This window comes from Pimephales promelas, chromosome 20 (assembly GCF_988280905.1).
Source record: "Pimephales promelas chromosome 20, fPimPro1.hap1.1, whole genome shotgun sequence".
Taxonomy (NCBI): domain Eukaryota; kingdom Metazoa; phylum Chordata; class Actinopteri; order Cypriniformes; family Leuciscidae; genus Pimephales; species Pimephales promelas.
In genome coordinates, this window is record NC_142788.1 from 6,012,840 (window position 1) to 6,033,006 (window position 20,167).

Here is a 20,167-nt window from a genome sequence, read left to right on the forward strand (position 1 = left end):
TCTTTTTCTTTTTTGAATGAATAATATCACAGCAATATTTACCTTATGTAATGAGTATCCAGACTCAAAAATGATTGGTGGTAAAAGTAATAGGAAGAACATATTGGGACGAAACATCTCCTCTTCCTGTGAAAGAAAGAAAGAAAGAAAGAAGTATACTTGAAAATGTACATATACATTAATGCATTTGGCAGACACTTTTATCCACAGTGAATTACATTCTATTTTAAGGTACTCATTTACATTCTTATCAGTTCTTGCTTTCCCTGGGAATCGAACCCATGACCTTGGCGTTGCAAGCACCAAACGCTCTACTGTTTAAACATACAGACATTTCATTTTATCGTGGATACTGCTCATATGAATACTGTTATTATTTATAGTAGGTTAGTCTTATAAGCTTTTCAGTCTAATATAATTTATGCAATGTCAAAAGTGGGGTGAAATCAACCCACAGTAACAGTTTAAAACTGGCCCAATCCTGAAGTGGGAACCACACACTTGTCAACCCTGTTTAAGAGTACTATTAATGGTAGTAATAGGTTGCCCGGTAATCGTGTTTAGTCCGGTTTAGGTCTATTTATAAAAAAAATAAATTAAAATTAAAAAAAATAGTTGCTATTTTAAAAAACTATTTTTTAGATGAAACTCCAGTTTCTTTTTAGATAATTTTATAATTTTGTAACCTTGGCCTTTATATAATAAAGATGATTTATTTTCTTTATAATTCTAATGTAAATGTAAGGCATTCTGAATTACTGTTGTAAATGAGATTGTTTATAAACTCACTTCCCTTGCCAACACACACACACACACATTATAATAGAGTACAAAGCGGAATTGTGTTTGTCCTGTGGCAGTGATGATGATGGCATGTGTGCAGAAAGACACAAAGATCCCCTTCATGCATGTAACCACCAGCACCTCACATTTCATCACTTCCACACTGCCATTCTTGACGTTCCTGTGTAGGGAGGCCTAGCTCCACCACGTTTCTCTTTCAGTTCCAGAAAGTCACTCCAGGCACACGCTACATGTTGGGTCATGAACGTTTAGAGAAATTCATGGAACCGTCTTGACAACGGCAGAGAAATATTAGAGGAATTGTGTAGTTGTTAAAACATGAATCCTTAGATGAGAGTTGTTGGTAGATGTTGGAAAGCCAACCAAACGCTCCGCCATTTTGTAACAGTCAGCGATAATGCAGCATTTCTTCTGCCGGCATCTCACAATCTTTGTTTTGACTTTTAGACATGATAGGCAAGCTTTTGACGGCAAAGCTTTTACAATCAGAAGGCAGCAAAATGACGTCGCCTTAAAAAATGGCTAAAATTATCTTCATGGATGAACCCAGACACACTGTCGACACAAAGTATGCAAATGTACAAACGCAAGCTTGATCTGATAAAAATGGTCAGAATGCATTTCGTAACTAAGGAAGTACACATTGCATTGTCAGAGTTGCCGCAAGAGCTGCTAAGGTTGGGCATTTGTGTAAACCAGGAGTCATTTAACCGTTCATTGAGCCCAAGGCAATCCCAGGATGCATTGCAATGAGCTCTGTGGAAATTATCATGTTGAAAATGTCATTCTGAAATCTAACTAAAAGATTCACAAAATTGATTAATTCAACCAAAATGTGAGTGTCATGAATAGTGTTTAACATCTGGCTTTTAGACCAAAAAAAATTGACATACTTTAATGGAAAAAGCCACCCAGCCGATAATACAAATGTCATGTTTTAAAGGGTTAGTTTACACAAAAATAAAACTTTTGTCATCATTTACGCTACTCGCCTTCATGTCGTTCCAAACTAAGACTTTCGTTCATCTTCGAAACACAAATGACGATATTATTCATAAAACCATTTTACCTAAAAATTGTAAGTAATATACCATCTATAATCAAAAAGTACCAATATAATCAAGAAGTTCAATTCAAGACTTCTGAGGAAACACGTTTAATTCAGGGATTACTTTTACAATGTCTTTGCGGACTATCAAAGGAGGGGAAGGAAATCTCTCAGGTTTCATTAAAAATATATTCATTTGTAATCTGAGTTTGGAACGGCATGAGGAGATCAAATGACAGAACTTTTATTTGTGGGTGAAATATCCATTTTACTCTTTCCCTGCATTGACAGAATTTTCCTTCATTAATGGCAACACTTCCCCAACCATTGTTGAGATTTTCCAGCAATCCATGTTTTCATGGATTTTAATTACACATCTTCTGAAAGAGTCCTAGAAAATACGCCCAATGGAAACGCCTCATATGATGCCGTTAATGCTTGGATAAACACGCCTCGGTCTCCTTTCATTAAATATAATGGCTAGTGCGGTGGCTCTGATATTCGTAAACCTACCAACAACTGTTGCCATGATTTCTGTAATGACTTATCGCGAGAAGAAAGAGTGGCGTTTTAGTGGCATAACATCGGTTAATGGAAACGCCGCCATTTCGCAAAAGTTTTGTACCAACATTTAGAAAATATTTCGCAAATAAGTAATGAAAACATGGCTTGTGAAGCTTTCGCGGACATGATGGACTAGACCTGTGTTTTGACAATCATTCTGAATCCAAGCTGGATGTGGTCTTTGACAAAATAAAAAGCAAAACAATTCTGTATTATAATTTTTAAGGCTAGAGAAGTAGTTTGATGAGGGTTGTTTTTTTTAGGGAAGGACTACATGCCTGCGCACATATATTGAAACACGCATATGTATAGAATGAACTCTCAATACGCATGTGCACGCCATCAGCGTTCTCACAGGTTAGCGTAGAGAGAACTTATAGTCTAGGCAAAGTAGAGTTTTACGACAGACTAATTGTAAAAGAATTTTTGCAGCTTAGATTATTTCTAAGGTGTCCAGAACAACATATTAAAAGTCCTAAGAAATCCTAGGAAATATGTTAAATTCTCATAAATCCGAGATGTGTGCCAATAAGGCCAGGCAACAATACACCCCAATGGGGCTATTTTTTTTTTTCCTTTACTCCTATCAAAATGAAACTTTACACAATGAAAGCACCCATGAAAAGTATTTTTTTTTTTGTATTACAAGTTTCTTTGATAATGAATTTTAATATGCAAATGAGCTATACACTAATCGAATATGCCCAAAATACACCCAAATAGGCTTAATTGTTCCTTTATTCCTACCACAATAAAACTTTAAAAAGTAAAAGTATACATGAAAAGTAACTTTTTTTTGTATTACAAGTTTCTTTTGAAATGAATCCGATGCACATAGTATATGCACATGAGCTGCTCCACACTTATTGAATATGTCCTAATGTGCATAGGCAGAAACAACCTTCACCCTTGTATGACAAATCGGCCCAATCATCTGCCAATGGGTGATGGCAATGCTGCTTTTAGACTGGCCTCTAACCTGAAAACTGCCTGGCTTGGTAGTACCTGCCAGGGGTATAACCCCCGCTGGTATAGTCTTCAGGGGTCACGGAGGCACACAAGCCTCCCCACCACAACAAGGTAGCAACAGAAGGAGAGGGGTGGGTTTTTTTTTGTTTGGTTTTTTTTTTTTTAGTTTTTCTTTTTAAAGTGTTTTTTTTTCTTCTTCTTTTTATCCAGCCTGGATCCTCGACCCCTTCTCTGTGGCAGTTGATGTTGGAGGGAGAGTTTGAGGTTCCAGGGTTCTGAGTTACTTTATCACAGAAACGCCTGTATCTCAGCATATCCAGTGATTCATCTTTATCGCCCCCATACAGTGATATACAGTCATATATACAGCCACCATACAGTCAAAATCAAGTACTAACAAGTCTGTGTCATCACCTTCTAAGACTGTGTCTTAAGAAGTCAATGGACACTCGGCTTCAACGGGGAAATGCACTGTGACACTACAGGAATCTATGAGAAGGAAACCGAGTCTGCCGACCTGCTAGTACCTGATTCTGAGCAAACTCGTCTTCGAGATGAACATGTTCTAACGCATTTTTAGTCAATAAAATGTTAACACATTAGTACACATTTGACCATTAATTTTTTTACATTATTTCTTAAAGAAATCGCCACTGCTTCTTGGCCATAAGTCAATAAGGCCTAGTGTTGAGCTCATTTGCATATTTAAAATAGATTTTTCCAAGAAACTAACTACATACATTTTTGTTTTATAAGATACTAACTTGTAAAACAAAAATGTTACTTTTCATGCACACTTTCACTGTGTGAGGTTTGATTGTGATTGTAAAGAGTGAAGGAAAAAATAGGACCATTAGGATGTATTTTGGGCATATTCGATTATCATAATTTGCATATTCAAATTATTTTTCAAAGAAACTTCTAATACAAAATGTTTTACTTTTCATGGATACTTTCATTGTATAAAGTTTTGTTTTGATAGGAGTAAAGGAAAAAAAATAGCCCCATCCGAGATGTGTGCCAGTAAGGCCAGGCAACAATACACCCCTATTGTTGCCTGGCCTTACTGGCACACATCTCGGATTGATGAGAATTTAACATATTTCCTCAACTAGGATTTCTTAGGACTTTTAGTATGTTGTTCTGGACACCTTACATAAATGATCTATGCTGATAAAAAATATTTTACAATTAGTTCTATTTTTGGCTCCAAAATGAGTTACTATTAAGAGTTTTCTGTTATCAGTGTTGTGTTAGCGGCCCCTCAGTTAATAACTAATGTTCGTTGCGATGCAGGAGAATCAATTAAAACTAACTTTAACTGGACAATAACTTTATTCAAGAGCTGTCACAAAGCCAAAACAATCTCTGTTACTTTAATTTCCTATTATCACTGTAAAGCAGCTTTGGAACAATCTACATTATTAAAAGCGCTATATAAATGAAGATGACTTGACAAAAAGGTGACTTAAGACGTAAAGAAGGATTAAGAAATTGGAACCAGTTTCGATTCAGTCTTACTTGAGACTCATATTTATGATACATATTTGCAGTTAATATTCACTCTTGGTGTGAATAAGTCTTTTGTGAAATCGCTCAAGTTAGCAATTGAGTGCAGAGCTTGAAAAAGCTCTTCAAATCACAACTTAACAGCTTCCCTTCGGTTAGGGTGTTGCCTTAGGAGGTCGTGCCTACTGTATGTAGACAGCAGACAACAATGCAGCCAACTAGGCCTTGCTGATGGCTAAGTTCAGGCACGAAAATGTACATCACGAGGCAGATAATCCTCATATTTCAGCACATTTTTACTAGAAGTGGGGCTAAGGAACGTTGTGTCAAGACACATGGTTTACATGTGCATTGGGTGCAAAGCCTTATTTCTGGACTCGAGCATATGGGCAGACGGCTAAAGGTGGTCGAGTCCATCTGTAGCAGTAACAAGGCAACAGCATGCCATAGCTTCAGGAGGACAAGCTGCTGCCAAGAACTTATGCTATTTTGAGGCTTGCCTCAATCAATCAACCGATCCAGTTTATTACAAACTCAGTTTTCATCTTTAAACTAAGTCTGCTCACCGGTTCTTGCAAAATAAGACAAAGCATGTCTCACAACCAGTCTTTAGTTTGTAAAATAGCAACATTTCTACTTTGAAATGGGTTTCAAATCATTAATATGTTCTTAACACAACTGTACCATTTCATTCGATTTTTTCTATATATCAAATGTCTTTACATTATCACTCACTACCCCTAAAACCGGTTGTCTTAACTCAACATATTAGTGTCTTCAAATGTACTGGCGCTTTGGTATTGTCAGAGATATGTTGAGTTATTGTTTAACAGCTGTGTTTTCCTTTGACCCATATTTTCCCATGCGTTTGATTCTTTAAACTTGTTAAAGGAGAACTCCGGCGAACAATGAACCTTTGGTCTAATAAAACATCGGTACCTAGTCAATCGTTCTCTGAGTTTTGTTTTCATGATAATCGAATGTAAAGAGTTTTATCTCTAAAAACTGTTTAGCGTACAATGCTAGTAATGGGGGCATTGACTAAGTAAAAAGAAATCGCTAGTTTATACCACTAACAAGGCTCAAAATAGCCCCACACTAACGCAGTAACATAATGAGACTCCATACATGCAAAATGAAGCATTGAGGACTTTGTAAGTGTACAGACCGTTTAATAAGAAGATACTTTATGAAGACAGTTCACTTCGCGTATACAGACAGGAGCCATCCTAAAAAATAGTCTCGATAAGTCGATCCCCGAACGCTGTCAGAAGTTCGCTGAACTTCATACAGTTCAGATCACTCAGCACGACGTTCGTGGTTTGACTTATCGAGACTATTTTTTAAGATGGCTCTTGTCTGTATATGCGAAGTGAACTGTCTTCATAAAGAATCTTCTTATTAAACGGTCTGTACACTTACAAAGTTCTCAATGCTTCGTTTTGCATGTATGGAGCCTCATTATGTTACTGCGTTAGTGTGGGGCTATTTTGAGCCTTGTTAGTGGTATAAACTAGCGATTTCTTTTTACTTAGTCAATGCCCCCATTACTAGCATTATACGCTAAACAGTTTTTAGAGATAAAACTCTTTACATTCGATTATCATGAAAACAAAACTCAGAGAACGGTTGACTGTGTACCGATGTTTTATTAGACCAAAGGTTCATTGTTCGCCGGAGTTCTCCTTTAATCAACCCATCAGCTCCTATGTATGGAAGCCTTCACTTTCAGTCGCCCCCACTTTATATTAAGTGGCTTTAAGTACTATGTACTTACTATATACAAAAAATAAGTGCAATGTACTTATTGTGTTCATGTTGTACTGTAAAACACATTGCTGCTACTGAGTTGTGGTACAGGTGAGGTTAGGGACAGGTAAGGAGGTGTAAGGGATTGGTCAACTGTGTAATTAGAAATGTAATTACATAAATTAATCACAGATGTAATTACATGCTGCTATATTTAAAATAGAAGTACAATGTAAAAAACATGGACATACACAATAAGTCAAATTATTCATTTCAATGTAAGTACATAGTACTGAAAGCCACTTAAAGGTGCAGTGTGTGATTTTTAGTGACATCTAGCGGGTCGGTTGCGAGTTTGGACTAAGGGTTCAGCCCACTGCTCACCCCTCCCTTTCGAAGAAGCTACGGTGGCAGACTGATCTCATGAAGTAGCGTGTGTATGACACGCCAATTCGTATTTCCATTTTTGGCGTGCTATCAAGACGCATAATCGCCTTTCAGCGTGTTTATGAACGCCGTTGACTTAACGTTATATAAAAATATGACTTACTCAACCCCGTCCCTAAACCTAACCGTCACTGGGGTTAATGGCATGTATGACTGTTCCCTTACCATCCTAGGTAAAAAAAAAAGATATGACTTACCTCAACCCCATCCCTAAACTTAACCGTCACTGGGGTTAATGGCATTTATGACTGGAGATTTGACACGCGGAATGACGCGGACGTTAATGGCGTAGACATATACGCATACACGCGGATAGCTCAAAATGCGTGGAGATGACACGCCACCTGACTCGAAAGTGGCGTATATGTTTACGCAAAAGTCATGATGTCATGTTGACGGTGGCTAAAAAGTGACAAACATATCGTCGTCTGAGACAGCAGAGAATAGCCTGAGTAAGCCAAGAGTGTGTAACATTGTCACTGTTTCTGTACCACAGTCCATTACAAACCACATCAATGGATAAAGTTTACAAAGCCATAGTCAGGTGAGGATCAAGGGTTTTAATATATAATATAATAATAGCAATCAGTTGATTGTCTCACAAACGTAACCAGCACATTTCTCCCCACGTAGCAAACCCATAATACAGCGAGGGAGAAGAACCACATGAAACTATGCAGCTATATATGTTTTCTAACAGGGTAGTAAAAGTTTAGCTGGCTAATATGAGCTGTTACTGTGGCTGAGCTAGTTAAAGCGTAAAGCCTTGTTTAAACTTGATGAGCCCAAAGGTGCGCGCGGCAAAAATGACATGATTGTAACAGCGCATGCTTCCGTATCCCCTAGACTCCATTTACTACACACAATAGGCCATGTGCACAAGCGTAGTTTCGAACTTCCGTTTTTGTCAGAAGTCGGCATATCAGTTTCTGGTCTACGACTGGTCACCCGCATCCACTAATAAACAAACAAGATGAGTGCTGCTGTTTGTACGAAAAAAAGAGTTCTTAAACACATCTAAGTTTCTAAGAACTGTAGGTGGATCTAACGTCCGTTTCACACCCGTTTGCAGTGTGTGTTCCGTGCTGTTAGTGCATTCATATATTATGATGCGTTTCCAGTGAATAACTGATCCGCGGCTGTACAACAAACACATGCTTAATATTTTTTGCGCGTCACCCAAAATGTCTATTTTGTGCAGCCACTGCGCACGAAGGTTGGTGTTTATCAGGAAGCAGTAGAAGCTCAAATGGCTGTTAGCGACTTGAAGCAGAGCAAAGTGCCGCACAGCAGTCTCCTAACGCACCATGTAAACAGGTTAGGGCTTTCACTTTTCACGGGTGTGGTACGTATAACAGCAGCACAGCGATCGTTTCCACACCGAGTCTATTTCTGCTGTGCTGCAAACGCTGGTGGTCAAAATCATTGACCTGAAAATGTAGTAATTTCACCATAAATGCGTTTAATTAAATAAAATGTAGTAATCTGACCATAAATGCACATTTAATCAAGGAAAACTACAATTTACTTCAACCAGGCGACAGAATGAACAACACTCGTCTCAATCGTGGAGGTGGAAAAACAAGTTATTTGTGACATGCAAGATCTATTGTTTTAAAATTAAAATGCAAAAGAAAAGGCAAGTCGGCTGCTTTTGTCAATTTCCCATTTTAATTTAAATTATTTGTGATTTTAATATAGGAAATATTTGTAAATATATTATAAGTAATGCATGGAGTAATAGCCCTAACTTACATTGTTTAAATTGTGTTTAAACGTGCATACAAAGAATCGCAATGCTGACACAACTTTTTGTTTTGCATAAGTTGCAGCATAACTTCTGGACTTTAAATAAAAATATAAAGCATGTGTTTGTTGTACAGCCGCGGATCAGTTATTCACTGCAAACGCATCATAATATGTGACCGCACTAACAGCACGCTCCTGGACCGCAACACACACTGCAAACGGGTGTGAAACGGACGTTAGATCCACCTACAGTTCTTAGAAACTTAGATGTGTTTAAGAACTCTTTTTTTCGTACACCAGCAGCACTCATCTTGTTTGTTTATTAGTGGATGCGGATGACCAGACCTAGACCGGAAACTGATATGCCGACTTCTGACAAAAGCGGAAGCTCGAAACTACGCTTGTGCACATGGCCCATAGGCTTTTTTCTGTGATTTGAAAACTCTTCGCGATCAACTTAAAATGCTTCCAAGATTGACTTGTCGAAAACTATCAACGGGTTGGTGATTCCTGTAACATACTGTATTACGGTCAATGACAAGAGTACTAATCAGCTGTCTAATGAACGTAACCAGCCCATTTATCCCATTCCCCACATAGCAAAGCCAAAACACAGCAAGGGAGAAGAACTAAGTTACATTAAACAATCCAACTACATATTTTACACCACTCACAAGGGAAAAGTCACTACTCACGGTGTCTATGGCTTCTAGGTTTCTGCGGCTTCTCTTTCGAGGTAGTGACGAAACGCGCTCTGTAGCGCTGTTTGTTCGCGTTCGGCTAAGGTAGAAACATGACGTCACAATATGGCAACCTCCATAGAGGGGAGTGCCCGCGGTTATGTAGACATAAATGTCTGTTAATGTATGTATGTAATGTATGTTAAGGTAATAAAAACATTACAGTTTATTAAGTAGGTTCTTTAGACACCACTGAAATAGTGTTGGGCGATATGCTCCATTTTCATATCGTCCTATCGTCAGCCTGTGAGATCGGCGATACACAATATTATCATGAGGGGGCGGGGCTAACTTCTTTGATTATTAACTTGATTATTTAGCATACTCATTCATTTGCTTGTTTTATTAGCCTACTTCGTTTTATAAACGAGAATCATTTTTTTCTATTTTGCTAGCAAAGGTGGAGTGTTTATTAATAGGATCAGGTTATTTCCTGGTATAGTGAGGTAAAAAAAAGATCCTAATCCTTTTGTTTGTCAACGGGAAATTTACGGACACATTAGCCTATCCTCATGCCGTTACATGCAGCATTTTGACTAGGGCCTATTTCTGCACGAGATGAAAACACGTTTATTTCTTGGGTCAGAAAGAGTCGGAGTTTGCGATATGTGTCCCCCTACCATTGCGCTCTCTGTCTGGATGCACTTCACATGCGCACTTCAGTAAGCACGAAGTAATGTGTTTTTGTAATGTGTTAATGTGTGGGGAAAAAAAGGGCCAAACGTCTAGCTGAGTCGATCGGTTTATACTTATACTTATGACTTGACTCTGATAAAGGAAAACGGGTTAATGCGTTTACATGACCACATGCATTGTCAAGTTAATTCAACATAATCGGGTTTAAGAACGTCGTCGCATGTAAACGCGCTCAATCTCTGAAAGTGAAAGTAAAAACGGACTGCTTTCGCCATCTGCATTAACGCCGCGTTCCCTCAGAGACGACGATGATAACAGTAACTAATACTATTTTAGTAATATTATTATTAATACTATTTAGTAATTGTATTGTTTTAGTGTCATTAAACATTTTGTTAATGTGTTACGGAAACAAATGCTGACGAACAACGGTGCCGTTTTCATCTTGGATCTGTAGGAAATTGAATTTTGCGTCTGTTAAAACGAGCACACTTGATAATTTGTGAATGGATCAACTTGCAATTCAATTTTGATGTGGGATGTTTTTTAGTCTGTTTTAAAAACATTCTCTTAGAGGAGTCCTTAGTGCGTGTCGGTATTGTAGCAATTGTTATGAGGATTGCAATTGTTATGAGGATTATTGTAAATTTAGGCAAGGCAAATTAATTGTAGTTCCTATTAATTTAATAACAATACTAGCTTTATAATAATAATAATAATAATAGGCAAAATAATAATAATTTAATACATTATGGTAAAACGAGCCAATTATCGTATTGATATCGTCAAAGGCATCTGCCATCGGCGATATCTCAGACTATCGTCGATACACGATACTATCGTCTATCGGCACAACCCTACACTGAAAACCTAGTTATGGATGTCATGTTGCATTTCTGCTGATACTCAAAAATGTTACACATTGCACCTTTAATATAAAGTGTGACCAAATTGGGAATTAAAAGATAATTCCATTGAACTTTTTAATTGTGTGCTTAGTAACAGTGTGCTTAGTATATATATATTTATTTTTTTAATTTATTTATTTTTTACACACTCACCTAAAGGTTTATTAAGGAACACCATACTAATACTGTGTTTGACCCCCTTTCGCCTTCAAAACTGCCTTAATTCAAAGTGACATTGATTCAACAAGGTGCTGAAACCATTAGAAATGTTGGACCATATTGATAGGATAGCATCTTGCGGTTGATGGAGATTTGTGAGATGCACATCTAGGGCACGAAGAATCCCATTCTACCACATCCCAAAGATGCTCTATTGGGTTGATATCTGGGGCCTCGTTTATAAACGTTGCGTACGCACAAAAGAAGGCGTATGCTGCTCTCTACGCAGTAGTTGGTATTTATAAAAAGCAAACTTGACGGTAAAATGTGTGGTCCTTCACGCAAGCTCTGACCCAGGCGTACGCACAAAAACGGGTGAAATGAGAAATGGCGACACCGTCGGCAGTTGGAAAAAACACGTGAAAGTGTGTGAAAATTAATGGCAATACTGCCTCTCATAAATAACACGAAGACTTCACAAAGCAAGTCTTACAATTAACAGCCTACACGAACACCCGTTTGATCGATCTGCAACAGAAATGCAAATTAACAACAGTATTTCCAAAAAGAAAGTGAAATATGTTCTGAAATAACATTGGCATGTTATGCAATTCATCCTCATAAACAAGATGGTAAACAGAACGAAATAATGTACAAAACTGATATTCTCGCCAATATGTCCGTCTACTGGAGCAGATATAGCAATTAGATAGTCAGTCAGATAGATAATTAGGGAGATATATAGATAGATCGATAAATAGATAGATGTATTATTTGTCCACTGGGGAAAGTTGTTTTCATAGTAAAAATGTCTTCATCAGCTACGGAATCATGGTATTCATGCATATGCCTTTAGTTTGTTTTATTTTTGATAAAATAACGTGTGTCTCAACCATTCAGAAAGCTGCAAGAAATTACAGAATTACACAACTATTTCCCATTTAGATTATAACCGACATCCGTAGCTTGTCAGAGGCAGAATTAAATGGATGGAAATAAAATGCCCCATCACAATTCGTATAATGACGCACAATGGCTGATAGTGCGCTCTAAGAAGATGTGGCGATTAAATGGAAGGATTCGGAGTGAACGCATCATCTTCACAATAAAAGGTGTGGAAAAAATATATTATTCAAGAATTCCCTCATTGTGCAGTTTATTTCAGTTAGGACAGTCTTGATTTTACCCAACTCCTTGGCCAGCTCTCTAATTGAATTAATGACTAGACGCTTTTTTGCCTCAACTTACCATTTCTTTTTTATTTCGGCCACAGTCCGAGGTTGTGAGGCTACAGCATTTACGGCGTCTGCAACCTTTTGCCACTCAAATGCCTTTTTGGCATTAGTAATGCCCACACTGTGCCCTCCAAACAACATTTTTCTCCTTTTTTTTTTCCACCTCACCAACGATAACTTCTACTTCACATTGAGTGAAGTTACGGTTTTTTTTAATTCCTCTCTGTGTTTAACATGATTTCGGAATTGATGAATATTAACTTGTGGGCGTTTCACGGACTATTTATGGGCAACTATGGGCGTGACATGAAGCCGCAAAAGCTACGCTACATTTAGAATTGATTGTATAAATCCGAATATTCCTGTGCGTACGCACGTCCTATGTTTCATCCATACGCCACTTCTGACGCAAATCCTACGCAAAGTTTTATAAATGAGGCCCCTGGTGACTGTGGGGTCCATTTTAGTACAGTGAACTCATTCAGAGGATTCATTCACTCATTCATCAGAGGATGGGTACATGGTGGCCATAAAGGGATGGACATAGTCAGAAACAATGCTCCGGTAGGCCGTGGCATTTAAACAATGCCCAATTGGCAAGTAAGTGTGCCAAGAAAACATCCCCCACACCATTACACCACCACCACCAGCCTGCACAGTGGTAACAAGGCATGATGGATCCATGTTCTCATTCTGTTTACGCCAAATCCTGACTCTACCATCTGAATGTATCAACAGAAATCGATACTCATCAGACCAGGCAACATTTCCAGTCTTCAACTGTCCAATTTTGGTGAGCTCTTGCAAATTGTAGCCTCTTTTTCCTATTTGTAGTGGAGATGAGTGGTACCCAGTGGGGTCTTCTGCTGTTGTAGCCCATCCGCCTCAAGGTTGTGTGTGTTGTGGCTTCACAAATGCTTTGCTACATATCTCGGTTGTAACGAGCGGTTATTTCAGTCAAAGTTTTGCTTGAATCAGTCGGCCCATTCTCCTCTGACCTCTTGCATCAACAAGGCATTTTCGCCCACAGGACTGCTGCATACTGGATGTTTTTTTTTTTCTTTTCACACCATTCTTTGTAAACCCTATAAATGGTTGTGTGTGAAAATCCCAGTAACTGAACAGATTGTGAAATACTCAGACCGGCCCATCTGGCACCAACAACCATGCCACGCTCAAAATTGCTTAAATCACCTTTCTTTCCCATTCTGGAATTCAGTTTGGAGTTCAGGAGATTGTCTTGACCAGGACCACACCCCTAAATGCATTGAAGCAACTGCCATGTGATTGGTTGATTAGATAATTGCATCAATGAGAAATTGAACAGGTGTTCCTAATAATTTGAATAAGACCCTTATTCATCACCTGGTGTCGTTTAAAGCGCTTTGAAGCTGCACTGAAGCACTCATTTGGACCTTGAAACGTTTGGTTCCCAATGAAGTCCATTATATGGAGAAAATCGTGGAATGTTTTCATCAAAAAATCTTAATTTATTTTCGAATGAAGAAAGAAAGACGTGGACATCTTGGATGACATGGGGGTGAGTAAATTATTAGCAAAAGTCTTTTTTTAAAAGTGAACTACTCCTTTAATTAATTTGAATATCCCCAACTGAGCAAGCCAAAGGCAACAGTGGCACGAAACCGAAAAACTCTATCAAGTGACAGAATGCTGGAAAATAACTTTATTCCAGAGCTGTTCTAAAGCCAAAACGATCTGAGTTACTTTAAATTCCTATTATCACTGTAAAGCTGCATTGAAACTATCTAAATTGTTAAAAGCGCTATATAAATAAAGGTGAATTGAGTTGACTTGTATTCTCCCAGCTCCTGACTGTTCCTGTGTTTTTGCAATGGTACTGGAAATGGCGACAATGTAGGTATTGGGACTGAGTTAAGTGAGAAAAGTGCCTTATACTGTGGTCAAATGAAACAACAAAAATGCCTAAATATTCAAAGGTCCTGAAGATTGGGCTTCCAAAACTAAATATTTTCAGACAAGATTTTGACATGGTTACATGAATCGACAACGTTACATGAATAATCGATTTTGAAAATGTTTTGTACATTATGCGCCTTCTAGAAACATGTTTTATGCCACGTCTCAAGAATCTGTGGTCTAAAAAAAGCAGAAAAGAGTTGAACCGCAGTTTAGAACGAGTGAAGTGTAGACACGCTCCACTCGAGCCATTCATCCAGAGGGTCTCTGGTTACCAAAACACAGCTAGAGCTGAGGGGCCCTCTTGACCTTTAGACTTCCTGAAACAAAAGGAAGCTCTGTACTCACAAAGCTTGGCATCACCTCACATCCCAGACAAAAATGTTAATTAAGGCCAGAGACAGAGATGAAAAGGTGGAGAGAGGAAGTGAAAAGAGGCAGGCATGAGAAGCAAACGCTAGAGAGAGAGAGAGAGAGAGAGAGAGAATGAAACAGGACACACAAGGACACACAAAGTCAAAATATGAGAAGAGGAAGGAAAAGAGGAAGGACATATGGTGCATGGAATAATTTCCTCTGCGCTCAAAACCTAAACAATAAAAGTTTCAACTGACAATTGCATTACTCCAGTTTTCAGTGTCACATGATCCTTCAGAAATCATTGTAGTATGTCATTTGCTGATAAAAAAAACATTTCTGATTATCACCATTGTTGAAAACAGGTGTGCTGATTAAAGGAATAGTACAGCCAAAACCAGAAGTGTCCGGATTCTTTACTCCGCCCCAGGCCATCCAATATGTACTTGACTTTCTTTCCTCAGCCAAATGTAAGTGTTGGAGGAAAACATCTATAGCAAGTGAATTCTGTCACGGACATGGTCACGGTTCAGGAAAAAAGGACCCAAGTGCAATCTGCGGGAATCAGTTCTTTTAATGAAAACAATGCAAGCTGCGTAGAGTAGTCAAACAGAAAGTCTCTTGTAGCAGGTAATCAGAAGAACAGAAAGTCTAAGCATACTTTCTCAGATACTCAGCATCCAGCAGCCGAAACACAGATCAGGGCTTGTGGTCCATCAGTCGCCCTCAGATACAGAGAAGCTGGGTAGACATAGACTTCAGTAATATTTTTCAGCACAGGCAGCGCGCAGGTTGCAAACATACGTCAATGGGACAGGACAAGACAAGTCAAGATGCGAACGTGTAAGCTCTATAACACACGTTAACATAGTCAATAATCTGGCAAAGGAAAGGGGGGAAAAAGAGAACTAGAAGTAGGAACGCTAATTAGGAAGAAAATAATAGCAAGTGAAAATGGAGATCATCAGCTGGCGGAGAATGATTGAGCGTAAAGGTCCTTTCACACTGGACACGATTTTGACGCACTAATAATTCGCGCGATGGTTTTATTTTTTGATCAGCTGTTTGTATAATGAGTGCTTCCACACTGAACGCGAATGTGCTGCAGCGAAAAAACGACTTTTATTTTTTTCGCTTGGATGTCGATTTTTTTTTTTACTTTTGAGGTGAAAGAAAAGGCTTCAGCCAATCATATACAAGAAAACAAACATGACGTGACCGCAGCAATGACGGATCTTCTGATTGCTTGTGTGTCGAGTCGTCTTTGAATGAAAATCTGAAACAAGGACTGGTGGGACGTTGTGCTCATTCGTTCGTATCGAGCCCAACCGGGTGTTTACAAGGCTTTTCAGTCTATTTGAGCTTCAATCCGTTTACTAAAAGTGTTTATTTGATTGCATGTAAACGTACCCAGATAGCAAACTGACATTGAATCAACGTGGAAATATGACATCGAAACAACGTTGATCTGACATTGTTTTGCTCATCGAATTAACGTTGAACCAACGTCAGACGCGTCATTCTTTCAAAACTAACGGAAAATCAACTTGAAATCAACGCGTTGTTTCAACGTTATGAAAGCAAACCAATTTTCGATTTTCATTTAGCTTTGAAGAATGCCGCGTCTGACGTTGGTTCAACGTTAATTCGATGAGCAAAATCAACGTTGTTTCAATGTCATGAGAGACGTCGTTTCCACGTTGATTCAATGTCAGTTTGCTGTCTGGGTAGCCCCTGATGAATGGGACAGCTCACCTTCTGCTATTATGTTTTTAGCTCCGGTAGCATGTTCTCTGTTCTTTAAGATTGGGTGCACCCAAAACCTTCTTTTCTGCTTTTAAATAAAAATGAAAAGCTTGTCTTCACTGGATGATAATGATGGTGATGAAGAAGCTATGTCCTACGTCCCGCAAGTCATAGCATTGTCCCGCATTTAATTTTTGTCTGCATCTTTTTATTTAATCGTCCTTTAAATAACAATTCTACAATAAAAAAAAATTTAATAAGAAAACATAGAAAATGCGCGGCTGCACAGATGTTACTGGAGCCATCACAAACAAACAAACTCTTCGTGGAGATGGAGTTTGCTTTGATGAACGCTGCGCGGAAAACTGTGGACCTCTTTTAAAAAGTGAACTGGTGAAAGTGAGCTAGTTACTGACATATGTCCATAATTTATGAGAAGGCCCTATCGAAGCAGCCAGATCAGACAAACAATATAAATTCAAGATGCACTGATCGAATCCGGTAAGAACGCATTCATCTTTAATCTTTTTCTAATGAACGTATGTGCTTATTTTTTCTAAAGCCTATAACAATGTAAAGCATCATGCTAACATCACTGCAAAAAGACATCTAATATAAAATCTATATTTATTCACCTATTAGGCTATAATAATAAGTATATAGTATGTTTTCTCCCGATTGAGAATGAGGAGTTGACGTCATCGAATGTTTTGGAACGTTGAAGCTCTGAACGTCGCAAATTCGCGTCGCGGCTGATGTGAATGGTTTTGACGCGAACTATTCTCACGCGAACTATTCGCTTTTTCGTTACACGTCCGGTGTGAAAGGGCCTTAATAGTAAGTGGGTGTGTCTAAGCGAAGCATGTGTGAATGAAAGGAGCGCGTGTGAGAATTGTGGGTGTGTCAGTGTGATAGCGAATGAATCAAGGAACCGAAAAAAAAACACAAGAGGGAGACAGAGACAGGAGAGAATACCGGGATCATGACAGTACCTCCTGGCGCTCCCGAGGGTAGAGACTGGCGAGTGCGGTAGAAGTCCTCAATAAGCGAGCGGTACAAGACGTTCCGTGAGGGGATCCAGCTTCTCTCCTCCGGCCGTATCCCTCCCAGTCGACAAGATACTGGTGACCATGACCTCACGGATGGACATCGAGTAATTTATGTACGCGATACACAGAACCCTCATCCACCTGAATAGGAGGGGAAACTTGGCGAGGCGGGGCGTGGACGACGGGCTTAACACACGAAACATGAAATTCTGGATGGACGCTGTAATGGCAAATTTTTACATTTACATTTACATTTATATATGTTTCTTTTTTATATATATATGTTTTTTATTTTCTTTTGTATGTTTTCTTTTATTTTATTAGATGTGTTGGGTGTGTGTAACTTTTACTAACGTTGGAAAAGATGTACTCATAAGCATTTAAAGGAAGATGTTCATATAATCCAAAGGGCATTATTAAATATATAACAAGCTGGTAGAAATGCATAAGTTAAAGTAAGCTTAAGGTATAACTAAACTGTTTGAAATGCATAAGTTAATGTAAGCTTAGTTTGAGAACATATTGTTCTGTGTTTAACAAAGGACCAAGCAGCATGGAAATTTGAATAGCTCATTGTATTTCGTGAATTGTATGTTGCAGGGTTTTGAATGATCAATCAAAAGATAAAGCAGAAAGGTGTGAGATCGAACAGTAGTTGTGACCGAGAGATGAGTTGGGGTGTGAAGTCAAGCTGTACTTAAACACAGGAAACTTTAACACAAACTTCATTGTGCTGTCTGAATTGAATATTTGGTTTACAAGAATAGTTAAGAGCAGCACCAACAGGTTTCCTTACTAGACGGCATAGGGGACAATCTACTGCAAACCAGACACAGCTTGTATAGGACGGTTTCCTGGGTTTTCAGGTATATAAGGATGGTGAGAAGGACTAGCCTTCGCCTTCACATGTAGACATTGTTCTGTATGTTGAATGCCAAGTTCGGAATTGTTTTCTTGCAAGAAAATAAACTTTTGATACTTTGACTTTGAAGAGGTTTCCACTTGTCTTCTTCCTCCTATCTTTACGAACAACAGAGAATTATTTCCACAACAACGCGCTGGAGGTTAGGAGGCAATTCACCTTTGGCTAAGCCCCGCCCCACTTAGTTACTGTTGCTACATCCGTCAAACTTCATCTGCGCTTTGCATGGCTTATGCTGTAACAGCTCTTCCTGCTGAAATGTTATCAAAATTTTATAAAGCAGCAAATAAAGTGTCCGATAGAGGCAAAAGGGGCTGCAATATGCGTTCGAAGGCTATATTCAAGACATACAGGTGAAACGCAAGAAACAACAAGGCATCCAAATAGAGGCAAACACATAACGTTACCGGTCACAGTCAAAAAAATGAACCACCGCATTTCCAACTAATCGAGACGGAGGCAGGGACTAACAATATCAGGGAGCAACACTGTTCATGCAAAGCTAGGTAGGTCTCTATTCACTTCTATAATCGTTATTACAAAGCAAACGGACTACACGAGTACTTTATAACGTTGTATTTATTTGCAGCGTGTGCTAGCGTATCAACAACCGGTATGAGAACAGAAATGATAACCTAAAACATTATAAAACGGTCTAAGAAGTATAACTTCACACTCACAGTAAGGTTAGAAGTAAAAAAAAAAGATGTGTTTGTTGATCTTTGTGGGGTTTAGCCAACTGAGGACGTCCATACAGTTTAATCCAAACACGACACTTGTCACTGTCAGGATTTTACTTCGGTTTTGGGAAGGGAGAAACGGACACCCCCCTCCAAACTCTCTGGGAAATGCGTATGTGTTGCAAATGCCCGAAGCACAATGTTTAACCATATTTTGGATAAAACTTCGGCGGTAATAGCCTGCCGAGACCAAAAATATGAGACGCCTGTGTTGAAAGTCAATGGAGCACTGTGAAAAAGTGTCGGACCTCTGTGGGAGCTGGTTCTTGGCTGGGCTGTGATTGGTCAATCTACATTCTAGGGCGTGGCTTAGCCAAAAGTGAATTTAAGTCCAACCGTGACAGGACTGATAATCTTGGAGATGGAATATGGCCAAATAAATTTAGGGGCCAACTTGCGGGAAGCGAATAGTAAAGGAAGGTTACGAGTGGAGAGCCAAACTTTCTGACCGCAGATGTATCTCGGACTCTTTATACGACAACGATTAGCGGCACGGTGAGTGAGAGACCGAGAGTGGCATAAAGCAGACCTAATACCACTCCAGGTCTTCTTACAACGCCGAATAAACGCCTCGACGGACGGGACACTGGTCTCCATCTCCTGGGAAGGAAATAGAGGCGGTTGGTACCCGAGACAGCTGTGAAACGGAGATAAGCCGGTAGCGGAGGACGGAGAAGAATTGTAGGCATACTCGGCCCATGGGAGTTGATCAGCCCATGAGGAGGGATTAAGAAACGCCAGACTGCGGAGAATACGACCAACAATCTGATTAGTGCGCTCGGCCTGAGGTGATAACCAGAAGACAGACTGGGTGACACACCGATCTGATGGTAAAATTCCCTCCAGAATAATGATGCAAATTGGGGTCCGCGATCAGACACGATATCCGAGGGAAGTC

The 20,167-nt window shown here is 39.1% G+C and overlaps 1 protein-coding gene across 1 annotated transcript in view; it reads right to left on the reverse strand.

Moving 5' to 3' along the window:
• Nucleotides 1-20,167, reverse strand: part of slc9a8 (solute carrier family 9 member 8) — an 86,687-nt gene that overhangs the window by 52,821 nt on the left and 13,699 nt on the right. The window contains exon 5 of the mRNA XM_039689853.2: nt 43-126. Within this exon, the coding sequence (XP_039545787.2) occupies nt 43-126 (84 nt within the window). The remainder of the gene's footprint in view (nt 1-42; nt 127-20,167) is intronic.